Below are 16,421 nucleotides of genomic sequence, written 5' to 3'. Positions count from 1 at the left end.
AATCATCCCAAAATTTAGTTTTCATGCTGCCATACCTCAGAGACTCAGGACACTCACCATAAGTTTTACAACCAACAGAGAAAATAAAAATACAAATCAATAGTGGTACCACACAAATCAAAACAAAGTTTAGCCACACAGAAATTTTTCTGTCTGGAACATCAAGTCTTTATGAAAAATAACACACTTCAGTGAGTGGTGTTTAAGAGCTGTTTTTTGAGTAGGGTAAAACCTCCTGGCTCTTCCAGAAACATGGATAAAGAAAACCTCTAAAGAGTATTTGTGTGCTCCAGACATCCCTTCCTACCAGCACTTCTGCAACACTGGAGAGTATGTCAAAGAATAGGCAATTAATCCAACTCTAATCCACTAAAAAATGTTTCTCAAAGATCAGATGCACAAACTGAGAAATGTCCTGTGATAATTTCTCAAGAGCCAACAGAAGCTTTCAAAGAATCAGAATGAAAGCTTTCCTTAGAAAGGACAGAGCAGACAAGTCAAGAATCCAAGTGGACTCAGGAAAGACAAACAAAATAGCTAAAGTCAAATACATGAAAGAAAAAACAAAGGGTTACAAAATTTCCTAGTGACACAACTATTCAGAGAGCTCTGTTCAACCACAAAATGCACCTATGTTTTTGCAAACAAAAAAAGCTCCCATTGTAAAGTATAAACCCTGCACACAGTTTACAAGCCTTCAGTAGTGAATCTCACCCTAATTAACACATCTGGTAGAAACACGTTTTCCTAAAAAATGTACAGATACTGATCAGCCTACAGACAAACTGCTGCTTTAAACTGCAGAAGAAACTCAAGCCAGAATGTAAGAATGACTCTTTGCATGCTTATATAGAGTCCTAGAGTCCCTTCTGCAATGTAAAATGCTAAAAATTATCTATTATGACACTTGCAGAGAACAGTTTCTTATTTAAAAGCTTCCTGACTTCCTTGTGTCAGCACACAGAGAGCAAAATCAGTAACAGTGTGTTCCACAGGAGTGATCCTGGAGAGCTCCACACACTAGAGCAACCTTTAAAAAACTAAAAAAAAATCCAAAACCCCACAAAGATTTAGTGCCAAAAACTCAGTAAGGTCCTGTGTTACCTGCAGCAGATAAGAAGTTACTTATATTCAGATTAAGCACAACCTGTAACTGTTTCACTACTGAATTAAGCAAAGGGCATCAAACAGTTTAATGTCTAAATACCCAGGGAGGTGAGTCTTGCACTATCACAGTCTTTCCCACCCCTCTCTTGTACCCCATCCCCCAGAATTCTGGATTTGAATAATTTCATCCAGCTTTGAAAGAAAAATATAGAAGATACTGAGATTTCTGAAATGGTTAAGAAGTTGGTGCTGCACAGATAAAAGGCACAAAACCCAGTGTTTATGGGAGCAGATCAGGAGCTGTTCTGGCCCAGCTGGTAACCTGGATAAACAGAGGCACAGGCTCAGAAACCTTTTGAATGAAGTTCTGTGATAAAAGACTAAAAGCATGAAGGGACACAGAGGTGGGTGATGGTGCAGGGAAGGGGACACCCCTGACACCAGCCATGGTCAGAGGCCCCACTTCCCAAGGAACACAATTCCCCTGATGCTGACAGCTATTACATCACAGAGCAGAAGATTAATACTTTGAGGTGATACTGCTGTGCATACTGCTGTGGTTTCTTCCACATGAAAACAGAGTATTTTCCATTTAAACCCAGAAAAGGCTCTTTAGACAAGTGCTACAGAACTAAATTTCTCGGTATCAATGTGCCAATCCCCACCAAAGCAGAAGGAACATGTGAATAAGGACAACTAAAATATTACTTGTGCTTTATGTCTTTGCTGAAAAAAAAAACACATTTAGCACAAACTTAGAAGCACATTCCTCAGAAGGAATCCAGCCTGCAGTTCTAAATCAGGCTGGGGTTTTCTTGCTTGTGTTTGCAATTTTTTTTAAGATCATTAAAACGCAAAAAACCTCCAAACTTTATTTTTAACTTACCAAAGATCAGTGCTAAGCCATGGGAAGTCCCCACTGCTATCAGATTTGATGCTGCCTGGAAGAGTCACACAGATAGATTGAAAGCAGAAGAAATCACTCACAGATCCACCACTTACCAAGCAAAGTTTGCCAAAAGGGGAAGATTTCAAAGGTTGTATAAATAACTTCTTTAATTTATAAGTGACAAGCAATTCCTACATGAAGCCAGATAAGCACTACATGTGAAAGAGCATCACAGAGATTTTCTCAAGATCAGAGGGCTGCCTTTCCCTCTGCTGTTTGACACTCAAATGCTCTGAGAGGGACCCACAGCGAAATTTCTTCTCTCTCAAGTCAGTCTCGTTCTTTTGGTGTAGTTTCTGAATATAAATACTCAGGATTTTTTTCTAATTCAGCTGCTACATCCACATGTGAACTCTTCTACAACTCTGTGCAGTGCTGGTCCCCTGAAGAGACAGCCCACAGCAGGCCCAGAGACTCCACAGGGAATTAAACACAGCTCCAAGATCCTACTGCACTTGCAAACCTGCACCCAATTCCCTAAAACCTAATAGAAATCACATAATGCTGTAGATGTATTAATGTTGTTCTACTTTATTTATTAACAAGTCTAAGTCAGGCTAAAAAAATTCCAGTGCTTTAATATCTGGATGTGTAAGCATTGGTTTTTATTCTATGTGCAGAGTCACAGCTTCCAACTTTGCTGTGCAGCCTTTTTAAACAAAAAAATATAATTTCTTATGGACTGATGCTACTACAGTCAAAGTGACCAAGCACATCTTTAGTTTCTTTGTAACACATTAGAACTCATTTCACAAAGACAGAACAAACACTTGCTGCGTTTCACCTCCTTAAAACATTTCTCATTTACCTACAGGCAGCTTCGCTTCTGACATATTTTAATTAACATGCTTGGAATTGCTAAGCAGGAATATCCCTTTTTTTGTGAAAAATTTGTATTTTAAGGACATATTTCAGACACATGAGAGACACAGGGATGCTGACCCATCACATGGAGCACTTCAGTTTAAGTTTCTGTAAGAAATTGTGAGGAGTCAAAGCAGTAACTGGCAAAGAAATACCCAGGGGAAATTCATGTGCCCAGCAGAGGAGGACAGGCTGAGTGCTCTGCTCAGGAGCCCTGGTGAGGAGATAAAAAAGGGGAGTGCTGGGCACTCCCCCCAGGAAACAGAGCTTTCATGCTCCTCCTCCCATCCCTCCTGTTTGAAATTCATTATCAGGCATCTTAAATTACTGCTTTAACAAACTGGCATGAAAACCAAGTACAGAGTCCTTGAAAAGTGTGGGAGTACTTACAATTGCAGTGGGCAAGCCAGCATCCACCTTGTCCTGGGGAAACAGGAGAAGCCACGAGTGAGGGAGGCACAACCCCCAGCTCTGTGCACGTCCCTAATTATTACAACTACAACACCAAGCAAAATCAACAGGAGCTGCATTCTCATGGTCCCACCAGGGACCACTGGCCAGAAGTATCCAGAGGGATGACAAAGTGCCCAGAAATGGAGAGGAAGCAGCACTTCCTGTAATTCCATAAGGAAGTTCCGTGTGCACTGTGCCTGCTGCAGGCACTGAGCAGACCTGCCAGTGGAACATTTGCCACCAGGTTTAATGACACCCAGCAACACAAATCGGTGCTCAAGAGCACCTCCCACATTGCTGCTGCACTGAGTCAGCTCATCCCTTGGTCACTGCTGCCTGGGACTACTAGTTAGTACTTTATGGACCAAGCAGGGTAGTACTACCCAGAACCAATAGCAGGGAGGAGGGAGGAGATCACACACACCCCTACACACCAAAAGAGTTTCAAGTTTTAACTCATGGATGTGACCAGAAGGCAACACTTACTGCTGCAGACACTATTTGGGCAGAAATTCCTTTCAGGAGTGAGAGCCGGATCACTGATCCATGGAGTGAGAGAGAATCTGGGAGTTTTTTCTTCCTAAGGAAAAAGAAATCAATTGAAGGCATCCACAGAAGTTTGTAGCTTTGCCTAGGCCACAAATAAAGCAGCAGGTAAATTCTGCATGCACCTGTAACTCACACAGTTTCCATTCTTATTCTTGGGGGCCCAGAATGAGATGACACGTGGGATTATGAGCAAAACCTGCTCTGCCTGCACAGTCTGACTCTAACTCACCTCCCAGAGAAAAGTAAGTAGTTCTTCAAACAAATGCTCAGTTTCAAGCAAACCTCAGAATTTATTAATAAAGCCTGAAAGCAACACTTGAGCTCTTTAATGAGTCTTTCAGTGAGCCAGGAAGTTTTAGTCTGTAAGCAAAACTAAACAATTTAGTCTGTAAGCAAATCTAAGCAAAACTAAACAATTGGAAGAGGTTCATCAGCAGAACACAGAGCCCCAGGAAAACTGGGTGTATGCTTAAATAATAACCTTCAATGAAAACCCAGCTGACCTGATACAAAAGCTTAAGTGCTTCTGTTTATGGACACAACATCTTTTAAAACTAACTCGTGTGCAGGAACAGTTATTTCTGAAGAGCACTGGTGCACTCCAGCAACCGCAGCAGAGGGAAAATCCCCAGGAAAGTTGCAATTTTGTTGCCATGCTCACCGCCAGAGAGCCAAATTCCCAAAACTAAGCCGGAAACACCCGGTTCTTATCCCTCCAGAGGTGCACAAATAAGGAGCTCACACATAGAATGAAGAAATATGTTGTTAATAACTTATATTATGGCTAAAGACCTATAACCATGGCAACCAGCCTCACTCAAAATAACAGGAACACTTCCAGGTTTTTCTGCCTACTCTGTACTGAAAATGTTTAAGCCACTACAGGTAAGATTTCTCTCAGTACAAGGCATCTTCTTCGAAAAATGAAGGGACAGTGAATCCATACACCACCAAATGCCAACAGAAACCACCAGATTCAGACTGTTTATATCCTGTGCAACTGCTCATGCAATAACCACAGCTTCCCAGGGCACACCAGGCAGCCATGGGAGTGGCTCAGGCCATCCCTGGAGTAATTAACAGGTCAGCAGTACTGGAGCTAATTACCACATTTTAGATGTCAGCATCAGCAGTCCACTCAAAGGAGTGACAGCATTTGCCTTGCACAAATAACCACCGGCTGCTGGCACACTCTGGAGGTCAAACACAGCTCTGAAAGATTTTCTTTAAAGTCATCACGGTTCAGCACTACAAAGATTTCATTAAAACTCAGAGAACCTGAAATATTCTGTCTCCCATAAAATCTGGGCATTTATTGCTCGATGTCCTAGTTAGAACAGCTGGGACCAGTTCACCACTGTGTGGGTGTAACCCAAAACTGGGTATTCTATAGCCTTCCATGCCATTTCCCAGAAACTGTTATCAACAGACCACTTACACCCTCTGCCCAGAGCAGCCCTGACTCCTCAGGCTGTAAACTGGGTGTTCAGAGGCCTGTGAGATAGGAGGGTGCTCCTGTCCTCGCACCCATTGTGGAACCCCCCGCCCTGAGGGAAGTACACTGGGCATTCCTGCCTGAACTGGAGGACATATAATCTTGGAGTCCTGGGACTTTTTTAACCACTCATGGGATCCAGAGGAAGACTGCAGATCACCACTCTCAACCAGACTGAGACCACCACTCTCAACCAGACTGCACCAGCCCTCTCACCAACAGGTTTTTTCCCTCTCCTTTTACTTTGGACTCGGGGGGCCCAACGGGTTCATGCCCCAGGGTGCTGGGTCATACATTTGGGTTTTGTGGGTTAAAACCAACTGTTTGCCTGTATAATCGTATTTATTGTATTATTTTATTAAATTGTTATTCTGACTTATAATCTCTCCTTTGAGTTGAGTTCATTTCCCCTGCCGGTTCACCTTTAAACCAGCACACTCAAACAGGCCAGCCCTCAGCACAGCAACAAATCCCACCTTTGCCTACGTGATCCTGGAGGAGTAACAGTGTTCTGCCAAGAAAAAAAGGAGGATTTGTTTTTAAGGGCTCTAAGCAGCACCCCCGGGGTGCAGCTGGCAGGGTTGGGGCTGCAGTACCTCTTGAGGTGCGAGCGGTCCCCGCTGTCAGAGCTGGCCACGGACGACGTGTCGTAGGAGTGTGCGTCCGTGTTATCCACGTTCAGCAGAAAGGGATCCTCCAAAATGAAAGACTCCTCTTCATCATCAGTCTGAGGGGACAGAATCACCACAGCTTGCTAAGTGTTCAAAGCACACAGCACCACAACTGAAACGCTGGCAAAACAGCACCAATTCAGCTAAAAAAAAAAAAAAATGAAGGAAAGGACAAGACAGTCTCATACCTAAAACCAGGAATTATTTCCTACTTTACTGGACTGATTCTGGGGAAGAACCAGTTTCCAGAGTTCACAATAATCACAGGAGTGGACTGGAGAGAAAATCGTTCGACTAAATCTTCCTTCCCCAGATAATATCTACTCCATCAAAACTTGAACTGACCTTTAACTGAGCTGTTCCCAAGTCTCCCAATAGCCAAGAGAAGGCCTAGAATTATCATCATCTACTCCCGCACTTCACCAGGTGGCCCTAAGAGCCCAGCAGTCCCTCCAGCTGCTTTGAGAGTTGATTTTGCTCTGCTCTGTGCTCTTCTGCTGGCAATATCTTTCTCCTTTCAGTCTTAACCCAGAATTTTTTATTACAGTATTTTTCCAAACAGCCATTTTTCCTGATGTCTTCTAAATGTGGTGCAGTTCATGTTCTCCCCTCACAGAGCCAGAAAGAGCAAACACAACAGCCTAGCTGATGCCAGAGGAGCAGAGAGCAGAGCCCTGTGCCCATTGAACATCCCCTCTTCCACTGCAACTCTGCCTTTTTGGCTCAGATAGATTGTTCTCCACTAAAATCCTTCTCAAAAGGTGCTTTGCCAGTCATTTCCATCCCACGTGTAACTGAGATCAATAGCACTGGAGTAAGACTTTGCATTTGTTTGCACTGAACTACACTTTTCTCATGATTACCTCTCGGGGTTTAAGACTTGCATTCTGCTCCTCTGACACAGCTGTCACTGCATCTCCTTTGGTATCACCCAAATTTACTCAGTTCCCTCCACCTCTGTCACCCAAGGCACCAGCAGAAACAGGACACACCTCTGTACACTACTCCTACTACTCCTCTCATTCTTAGTCTGGATCTGTTTGGGGCACCTTACACCTTTTTAATGCAGCTTTTTAAAAGAACTATGAGCCCTCCCAGGCTCCTTCTCCCTTTAGGGGAAAAGGAAATCCAGTCACCAATTCCCTCATTTTGTTAAAAAGCTCGTTTTCTTTGAGTTAATCTTTACTTTCACGCCGTTTTTCCTTTTGAGGGCTCATACACAGCTACTGTAAAAAAACCACTGAGTTAGATACAACTGAGGCAAAGTCAGCTCTCCCCTGCAAGGTACTACAAGTCACATCAGATGCTGAGACAGTTCATTGCTCCTGCCAGAGGACTAAATATCTAGTTCTCACCTCCTCTCACAACTTAAGAACTACCCAGAAACTCTGCAATTACTTTTAGCTAAAAACATCTGTTTGATGCCCCGACCTTTAACAGACTGTATAGGCTTCAGGTGACTGTCCAGATCCACAGGTGAACATACTTACACTTAATAGAAACCATTTATGTGTTGCAGCTGTGGATACTTTAATTGGAAAAAAAAAAAAAAAAACAAACCAAAATTCTATGTCACACCCAATAAAGCAATTACTCAACTGAGCATGCACTTCACCAGCTATCACTACCAGGACATCATGAAGTTATACAGTTTTATTTTCCCAGAAAAACACAGAAGGAAAGGAGCCAAAGGAGCCTGTGCTGCCTGCCCTTCCCTGCCCAACAGATGCTCACCTCATTCAGGATGCTCTCCAGCGTGGGGGGGGTATCAACCTGAGGGATGTCGAATTCTTTGTCATCAATCTGTACAGCAGAAACCACAGACTGAGTTTAGGTTGCCTACTCCACCTTCCAGACTTTATTTTAACTAAACAATATTTAAAAGCAGCCACACACAGACACTCCTGCCAACGCTCCCCTGCCCGGAGAGGCCGGTGAGAGCTGAGGGCTCACAGTTTCACCTGGCTGAATGAGGGTATTTCCTCTTTGGAGGCCGTGTGAGACCTACTTCCAGGAGCAGTTATAGAGCACTTTTGATGTTCTGAGAATAAAGACGCTATTGCACTATCAGGTGCTTTGCAGCAAGGGAGAAGTTAAATGACTGACGATGCACCTGCTATACCAGGCACCCACCACGTACAGCTCGGGGGTTTGCTGTTTGCTTAGTCGAGGCGAAGAATGTGAACTTGATGTGACTGGGACAGAGCCCATGGCAGGGTGCTGGAACCGGCAAAGAGCAGCCTGGGCCCACCTGCCTGACGACCCCCCCCCCCTCGGGGCTGTGTGAGGGACCCCTGAACCCCCCTCTGGTCTGTATGAGGGGACCGGACCCGACCCGACCCTCCCTCGGGGATGTGCGAGAGACCCCTGACCCCACCTCGGGGCTGTGTGAGGGACCCCCGACCCCCCCTCGAGGCTGTGTGAGGGGACCGGACCCGACCCAGCCCTCCCTCGGGGATGTGTGAGGGACCCCCGACCTCCCCACGAGGCTGTGTGAGGGGACCGGACCCGACCCAGCCCTCTCTCGGGGCTGTGCAAGGGACCCCCGACCCTCCCTCACACCCGTCTGAGGGAGCCCCCCGCCGACCCTCCATCCCGGCTGTGTGAGGGGACAGGACCGGACCCCTCTCTCCCGGCTGTGTGAGGGGACCGGACCGGACTCCTCTCTCCCGGCTGTGTGAGGGGAGGGGGCCGGACCGGACCCCTCTCTCCCAGCTGTGTGAGGGGACCGGACCGGACGCTCCCTCCCTGAGCGGCCCCGGGGCCCTGTAGGAGCGCCCGGGCCGGAGCAGCCCCCGCGGCCCGGCCGTGCCGCCTGGGCGGCGGTTCGCGCCTCACCAGCTCGCTGCGGGAGTCCAGCTCACGGTCGAGCTCGGCCACGCTGAGTCGGTGCACGGGCGGCTCCGTGGGCAGCTCGGGCTCCGCTCCGTCCGGGGCCGCGGCCATGGCCGGGCCGGCACCGCCGGGACTCGAACCCGCGGCCGCAGGGTCCGCCCCGCGCAGCCGCAGTGCCAAGAGACCGCCCCCGGGCCCGCCTTAAAGGGGCCGCGCGGCACCGGGGACGAGGGAACACGGGGGGACAGAGGGACACCGAGGGACAGAGGGACACCGAGCCAGCCGTGCTGCCCACTAATCCTTTTATTTATCGGCAAACCCCGCATCTCTTCCACGCTGCCAGCCGCGATCCCGGGCCCGGGGGATCTGTCAGTCTCCGAGAGAAGGAAAGGGACAAAGTCAGCGATGAGCAAAGAAAAGAGGCACAACCCGGCACCCACCGGCCTCAGCCAGAGCCGGGCGGGTTCTGCCGCGATTCCCGGGGTTTGGTGTGCAAAGCCCCAGGCTGCAAACGTGTCCCAGGAAAGCCTAGAAAAAATGTCCCTTTTGGGACCAGAGACAAAGCCTTTGGGAAGAGGCGGCTAATTTAAACAAGGCAGGAGCTGATGTAACCAGATTTGGTGCCCAAGTGTTTGTGTTTTCTTTTAAAAACCACCTGAGGGGCGGGGGGTTTAGCAACAGTTGCGGCTATTTCAGTGTTTGTGTTGGAAACAGAACAAAGCCAAAGAGCCCTCACCAGGCCAGAAGGTGAGGGGAGTCAAATGTAAAATAAAACACACACTGGAAGGAAAAATACTGAGTTTCGGGATATCAGACACCCAGGCTACCCTGGTGTCTTACCCGGGTTCCAAGGGGACACTCCCATGTGCTGATCTGCCAGGGCTGGGCAGAGCTGGGCTGTGCCCAGGGACAGGGATCTTCCCTCTGGTGCCCCAGCAGAGCTGAACCCTGGCTGAAGGTTCCAGCTTTAGCAGAGGCACTTACCAAAGGCACAGAGAGCATCCTACACTGTCCCTGCCTTACCTGTTCGGCCTTCCCGCTGTTGTCCCTGCAGAGCAGCTGTGCTTCCCTCCTCCTTGGCTCTGTCTCGCATCTGCAAGAGTGGGTGGATGAGCAAGGAAGGTCCCGAGTGTCCTCCTGCCCCCCAGGTGAGCCCCTGCCAGGCAGGGCCCCCCTTCCCAGCTCCACCTGAGCAGGGAGCAGCCCTCTGCTGCCCTCGGGGCCGGGCTCAGCTCAGCAGTGAGGGCAGAGGCTCTGCCTGTCCGGGGTCACCGCTGAGCTCTCAATCAGCTGACCAAGAGCCGGGGAAAGCCCTCCCAGGAACAGGCCAGCCATCGTCACCAGAGGGAGCCTGCAGGCTTTGGGATGCCTTCGGACTAGCAGATCACACACAGGTAAGGCAGTTTGGTTCCTTAGAACCAAAGCAGTCTGGAGCACACACAGAAAGCCAGCTCCTGTGGCAGTGGCTCAGCACATTGGCTGGGCTGGGGAGGGGATTTTTGCAAGGAAGGAACTCTGCTTTAGAGTTGTTCTGGCCCTGGGGAGCTGAACCTCTCCTCTGACATGCACATCTACAGCTACTTAAGGTTTTAGTGACTCATTACCAGCACTTGCTCTCCTCCATGTTCTGAAACCTTTCTTTCCCCTGCCAGCTGTTCCAGGATGGTTTTCTGCAGCAGTGGTGCATTCACTCCTCTTACAACAGCCACTAATTCTCCCTCCTGGAAGGTGTGGAAAGCAAATCAGTCAGTCAGTGCTCAGATTGTGCTCTCTGGGCCCTGGAAATCCCCCCAGCAGCACATCACCCACAACATTATGTACCAGGCCCTCCTCCCTGACAGAGCTGCTCTGCTCCACAAGAGGGAAGCTTTGGAACAACCTTCTCTGTGGTTCCTCATCAGTCTTAGGATGAAGCAAAGCAGCCTGTGAGAGGAGTGAGGTCCTGCATAGGCAGGAGGCTGAACCTGACGACCCCACAGGGCAACACACTGACTATATTTTAATCCCCACAGCACTTGATCACCAGCAGATACAGAGCAAATAAAATTTGCTCATCACACATTAAAGAAATAGAATATCCCTCCAAAAGGCCAGTTGTTCCCACCAGCAGGTCATGTTTGTTGCTGTGCATCTACTGGGAAAATGTTTTTACTCACAGTATAAAACAGAAAGACAGGCTGGCATTGTCCTCTGTATCCTTCCAGAGCATCAATGGAATCAACTTCAGCCTGAAAGGAACGGGAAATAGAGCAGGTGTTTCTAGGAGAGCATTTCTGCTCCACAGGGAAGCACATGCCTGGACTCAGCCCCCCTCAGCTGGCTGGTCCTCACCCCCCACATGGGGAAACACCTCTGGGGCCCGGGTTGGGGGGACAAAGTGACACTGGTCAGAGCCAGGGCCACAACCAAGTCTCAGCTCAGCAGCAGTGACCTGAGAAGCAGGCAGATCTCACCTGCAGGAGCTGGAACAGCAGCTCTGCTGGGACAGGGATGACTATTCCCAGCAGCTTGCCTGGGTGAGTCCCACAGAAGAAAGCTGGAAAATGAAATGGGGGCCTCTTGTCCATGAGCAGAGAAGTGGCAGGAGGAGCTGTGGTGGCAGCAGAGGCAGCAGCAGGAGTGCTGAGCTGTGAGAAACCTCCCTGCCCTCAGCTCTCTCCATGATCCAGAGCTGCCTTCAGCCAGGAAAGCCACTTACACACGGAATCCCAGCGGGACTGAGGTCGGGAGGGACCTCTGAAGGGCTCTGATCCCAGACTGCCCAAAGCAGGGCTGGTCTCAGTGGTACAGGAGGGTGTTCAAGGCTGTGTTAGTTTTGAGCATCTCCCAGAATCAGCTCTGCACCTCTGGGAACTTGTCCCAGTCCTACCACTCCTACACCGAGTACTTTTTCCTTCTCTTTACTTGGATCTCTCCCTGCTGCAACTTATCCCGTTTTCTCCTGTCCTGTTGCTGTGTTCCACTGGGAGATGTCTGTCTCTGCCTTCTCCATCAATCCCCCACTTGATACCTGTCCCTTTTCCTCTCCAGGTGACCAAACCCAGCTCCTTCAGCCTCCCCCTGTACATCAGAGGGACTTTGTGTTAACAACTCTGTCCAGTGTTATATGCTTAAGAAGAAATCTGGGAAGTACAGACCCATTAAAGCCTGAAAATTCTTCATTATATGAATTCTTACAGATGTACCCAAGCACCTGTATTTGGCAGGTTCCCTCCCAGCAGCTGCAACTCCTGCACTGTTATCCTTTGGGCTGAATATTGGAAAGACAAAGTCACTTCAGCCTTCTGGCCCCTGCCAACTGCAGAGGACTGGGTATTGCAGGCAGTGTCAAATGAGATCTTACCACAGCAAAATGCAGGAGATTACTGCCAACTTCATTCCTGATTTTTTGGAAGAGATCCACTACTGTTTTGCACGGGCCACACCAGGCTTGAAATGCATCGACAACTGTGAGCAGGAAAATGAGTGAGAATGAGGTGAAAATGGGTCAGTTCAGACACAGACCAATAGACCAAACACTAGAAGGGCTGGATTCAACTCTGAGGTAGAAACTGTCCTACCCTGGGAAGGTTTGAGATGCTGGATCAGAGGATGAGATCACATTGTAAAATATCGAGCTAATAATTATGTGGAGGAGCCTTCAAAAGAAACATGGGCATGGCTGTGCCCTTTGAGGGACCAGCTTTTCTAGGGAGAACTGCAGAGGGAGAGCACGAGACTTGCAGCACCCTTGGGAGCCAGGGCTGTTCCTTTGCTGGGGACAGTCCTGCTCCAAGCAGTGGCTGGACTGGACACTCCAGAAGCTTCTGGACCAGCACTGCTTGGATTGCATGACAACTGTCCCACATGAACAGGACTACAACCTCCAGCTTGTCTCACCTCTGTTGGAATATTTCTTCCTTCCATTCAGGGAAAGAGGAATGGAGGAACTGACTAAACATCCTTAACACTAATAATTCCTAACAGTCCTGGCATCCTCTAAACACAGAACAAGAGCAACCCAGTGTGCTGACCAAACCTTACCAATGAGTCCTTTGAGACACAGCATTTCTTCCCAAAGCTCCTGGCTAGTGATGTTAATCTGTGTGAAAATGTAAAAACACAGTAAAAGCAACAGTAAGTCCAAAGGTACCACCCAGTTGCTGCTTAAGAGGGACACATCTGCCTGAAGAGGAGTTACCTGAGCACTCAGGAAACTCTCCTGACTGATCCTCTCACCTCTGACCAGCTGGGCACGATGTCTGACAACATCCAGGGAAAGGCAGATGGAAAGGCAGCAGCACCCAGCCAAGAGAAAGCTCTCCCTCGTTTAGGGGCACTACTGGAACAGTGGCTGCCAGGGGGCCCCAGACTTGGTGTGCAGAGAAGCCAAGAGTTGTTCTGGGGGCTGACTCCCCAAACTGGGAGCCCAGACCCACAGCCAGGGCCTGTCTGACTGCCCAGAGCTCCAGCTGAACCCACCAGACCCTGTCACCTACAGAGCAAGGGGGAAGGGCTGTGAGACACCCATCACAGCCTCAGGTTCTTCCTGGCACTCTCCTGCTTTTCTGGCAACACAACTCCTTGTGGGGCCACGCAGCAAGATCTGAGAGCAGGACCCAGCTGAGCAGGGCCCTCCCATGGGAGCCCAGAGCAGGAGGGTGGGCTGGGCTGTCCCACAGCACTGGGTGCTGCTCCACAGCCTCCCTTCCCCACACCCAGCTCAGCCCAGTCCTCACAGGGACTCACAAGGCAGGGGATTCTCCAGCAGCAGCTTCTCCCCTGGCCTGCACATGAGCTGTGCTACTTTTAGAGGTTTCAGTCTTGCTCAAATCAAGCAGTAAATACAGAGCTCCTGTGATGTGTGGGCACTAGAGGGGGGCTGAGCCCAGCGTGTCCTCACCTGAATTCCCAGCTGTATCCAAAGACTTCCAAAACACAGTGAACAGAGAACACAAAGTTCTAGATTGGGAGGGATCTGTGGAGTTCTTCATCTAATGCCCTGCTCAGTGTTAGATCAGCTTGCTCAGGGATTTACCCTGTCAAGGATGCCCTAGACAATTCCATACACTGTGCCATGTGCTCTATTATCCCACACTTCTAATACTGTTATTAGAAAGGAAAAGATCTTTAGCATCTTCCCCATCTTACAGGACTTGCCCCTCAGTAAGTACTTAAAAACACAGCAAGTTAATAAAAAAAAGGCTTCTTGAGAAATGAAGATCTGGTTTTGTTCATCCTGAACAATGAGGATTCCCAGTTCCTTCCTCAGCTGGTCTCATCAATCCCAACTACATTGAGACTACAATGGAAGACAGGAAGTTGCCCCAAGGCAATTATTTCACAATAATTAACACCAACGGGCATTGAAGGGCTGCTAAAATCCCATAGTCAAGAATTCCAAGAGTGGAAACTCCAGTGGCCTCTCACAGGTTTTCAGAGATGTCACCAGGGCAGTTTCTCCAGGACCTTTCTCACTCAGGCAAAGGGAGCTGTTCAAACACCTCTGTCCATTTGCCTGTTCAGCACATGACCCCAAGCCTATTTTTGTTCAGAGAACACCTGCAGAATTGAGACATTTAATTGTTCCTGGTGCTGGGACCACGCTCAGGGTGTTTCACAGGATGTCAATGAGTCCAAAGGGTTGATGACAATAATTTGTGATAATGAGTTCAGCCATGGGCTCAAGTACTGGTGGCACCCTCCAAGATGCTTTGCTAATTTGGGAGTGCTGAGGCTGCTTGGGCTTGGGTCTTCTCTAACACAACCAGAGCTTTTCCAGAACATCCCATGGTATCCAAGGTTCAGCTTTCATCTGCAGGTGTGAACAACCAGAGTTTTGCAGCCCCAGCCCCAGCTTTGCCTTGGCTGCCCAAGGGGCACAGTGTGGTTGATGTTCCTCATCACTCAGGAACTGAGCTGGACAAGCAGCAACAGAGTCCATTCTTACCTTAATAGAGAGCTCCTCTTCCTTTTGTACACATGTTCACATTTTCCAATCTTAACAGTGAATAAACAAGGCCAGAGAGCCCATAATCTCTTCCATTATTTCTCTCTTGTGAAGACTGAACTTATTTTAAATTTTGAAGCAGACCTTCAGAACCTACTTTGGGTTTTCAATGTTTTCTCATAGTGAACCACTCCCAGAACCCCTCTCTCCCCATGCAGTAGTTATAAAGCATCATTAGGTCACTTGTGCACAGTAAACAAGGCAAAATTCCTCCACATATCACTGTGAAATAGGTTTTCTACCCTTAGAATTTTTCTCGTACCTCCCAACTTTTACAGGGAGCCTTCTGAATACGTGACCTGGCCAGAGATGTTCAGTGACATTTGTTGCTCAGGAGAAACCCCCCCTTCCCCAGTTCCCTACTCCTCGATGTCCTCTGAGCAATTATCCCATGAAACACAGATGCATTTTGATCTCTGACAGCAGCCAAACCTGTGCCAGCCCTTAAGAGCTTGGAACACAACCTGCAGCCCCACAACCACCTCCCTGTGCCCCCACAGCACTGACAAGGGGCAGATCTGACCTGCCAGGCCTCCCCATTGTTCCCACCTGCCTTCAGGAATGTTTTCCACCCCAGGGACCTCACAGCAGGGCTCTGCCAGCAGCATCTGAGATACCTCCAGACTGAATTTCATCCTTTGCACTTAACTATGAGTTTACAAGGTCTTTCAAAAGCCTGGCTCCTACTGACCTGCAGCTCTACCTCCTTTTTCTTTGCAGCCATCCCTCTGCAGGAACAGGGTCCTGTGAGCAGCCCTCCAAGCACAAGCACTGCCGATGTCCTCTGATCCCGTGGGTCCAACTGCTGGCCAACCTGCACCATAGAGAGAGCCTTTCACCTGGCTCTGATCCTCCACCCAGGACAAAGCACCCACAGCAGCACCCTGGCCCTGCTGCAGGGACAGGGGGTGGCTCAGCAGTGCCCAAAATCTGGGCACAGCTTTGCTCTTACCTTCACAGAGTCGAGGTGCTGCTGCAGGGCCTGAACTGCCGCTCGCTTCCAGACACAGCAGCCTGTCCCCCTCGCCTGGAGGGTGGGAGAAGGGGATGGGCCCAGCAGGGCCTGCCAGGACCTGTGTCCAGCTGGCAGGGCCCCAAGGCTGCCATGGCAGCGCTGGCTCTGCCGGGGCAGCGCGTCAGCCCAGCCCGCCCCGCTCCCTCCTCCGTGCCCGCTCCAGCTGAGAAGTTCAGCTCTGTCTCCCCTGGAACTCCCCCTCCAGCAGCTGCACTTGGAGCCTTTCTGCCTCCTCTGTCCTGTCACCCCTGCCCAGCTCCCCCCTCCACCACTTACCCCCACTCCAGTTATCCCACGTCCCTCCTGAACTGGGGGCTCAAAGCGAGGTGTGGGATCCAGACCCAAGCAAGGGGATAACCTGCTGTCCCAGCCCCAAACACAGCTCAGTTTGGGGATAACCTGCTGTCCCAGCCCCAAACACAGCTCAGTTTGGGGAGGCTGGTTGGTTTTTCCCTTTTTTGCAGAGAGAGCAGTGCCAGTGCCCAGCCCCTCCC

General features: G+C 49.3%; 2 protein-coding genes across 4 annotated transcripts in view; both read right to left on the bottom strand.

The window, feature by feature from the left end:
- The window catches only part of VPS8 (VPS8, CORVET complex subunit), a 66,969-nt gene extending 57,921 nt beyond the window's left edge, over positions 1-9,048 (bottom strand). For all 3 annotated transcript variants that reach the window (XM_017826315.1, XM_017826318.1, XM_017826316.1), the window contains exons 1-6: positions 8,927-9,048; positions 7,823-7,891; positions 6,014-6,144; positions 3,860-3,953; positions 3,311-3,343; positions 1,994-2,048 (exon numbers count right to left, since the gene is read on the bottom strand). In XM_017826315.1, the coding sequence (XP_017681804.1) occupies positions 1,994-2,048; positions 3,311-3,343; positions 3,860-3,953; positions 6,014-6,144; positions 7,823-7,891; positions 8,927-9,034 (490 nt within the window). In that variant the 5' untranslated portion in view covers positions 9,035-9,048. The remainder of the gene's footprint in view (positions 1-1,993; positions 2,049-3,310; positions 3,344-3,859; positions 3,954-6,013; positions 6,145-7,822; positions 7,892-8,926) is intronic.
- Positions 9,049-9,209: 161 nt separating this feature from the next.
- NME9 (NME/NM23 family member 9) lies at positions 9,210-16,067 on the bottom strand. Its single transcript, XM_017826321.1, has 8 exons — positions 15,865-16,067; positions 15,604-15,726; positions 12,947-13,004; positions 12,267-12,370; positions 11,080-11,151; positions 10,528-10,644; positions 9,947-10,016; positions 9,210-9,466 (listed from the first exon to the last, which is right to left on the bottom strand). The coding sequence occupies exons 2-8, from the start codon at positions 15,634-15,636 to the stop codon at positions 9,369-9,371; spliced, it is 552 nt and encodes a 183-aa protein (XP_017681810.1). The 5' UTR covers positions 15,637-15,726; positions 15,865-16,067; the 3' UTR covers positions 9,210-9,368.
- Between the last annotated feature and the right edge of the window lie 354 nt (positions 16,068-16,421).

This window comes from Lepidothrix coronata, unplaced genomic scaffold (genome assembly GCF_001604755.1).
Source record: "Lepidothrix coronata isolate B3197 unplaced genomic scaffold, Lepidothrix_coronata-1.0 Scaffold125, whole genome shotgun sequence".
Taxonomy (NCBI): domain Eukaryota; kingdom Metazoa; phylum Chordata; class Aves; order Passeriformes; family Pipridae; genus Lepidothrix; species Lepidothrix coronata.
Note: the sequence above shows the minus strand (reverse complement) of the source record. Positions and strands in the feature narration are given on the sequence as shown.

What these genes read in the sequence shown, in the direction of transcription:
- NME9 (XM_017826321.1), bottom strand. Translation starts at nt 15,636, where the DNA reads ATGGCTGCAAAGAAAAAGGAGGTAGAGCTGCAG. An exon ending in ATCTCCTGCATTTTGCTGTG is followed by an intron (nt 11,152 to 12,266) that starts GTAAGATCTCAT and finishes CGTTCCTTTCAG; the next exon opens with GCTGAAGTTGATTCCATTGA. An exon ending in ATGGAGGAGAGCAAGTGCTG is followed by an intron (nt 10,017 to 10,527) that starts GTAATGAGTCAC and finishes CCACTCTTGCAG; the next exon opens with ATGCGAGACAGAGCCAAGGA.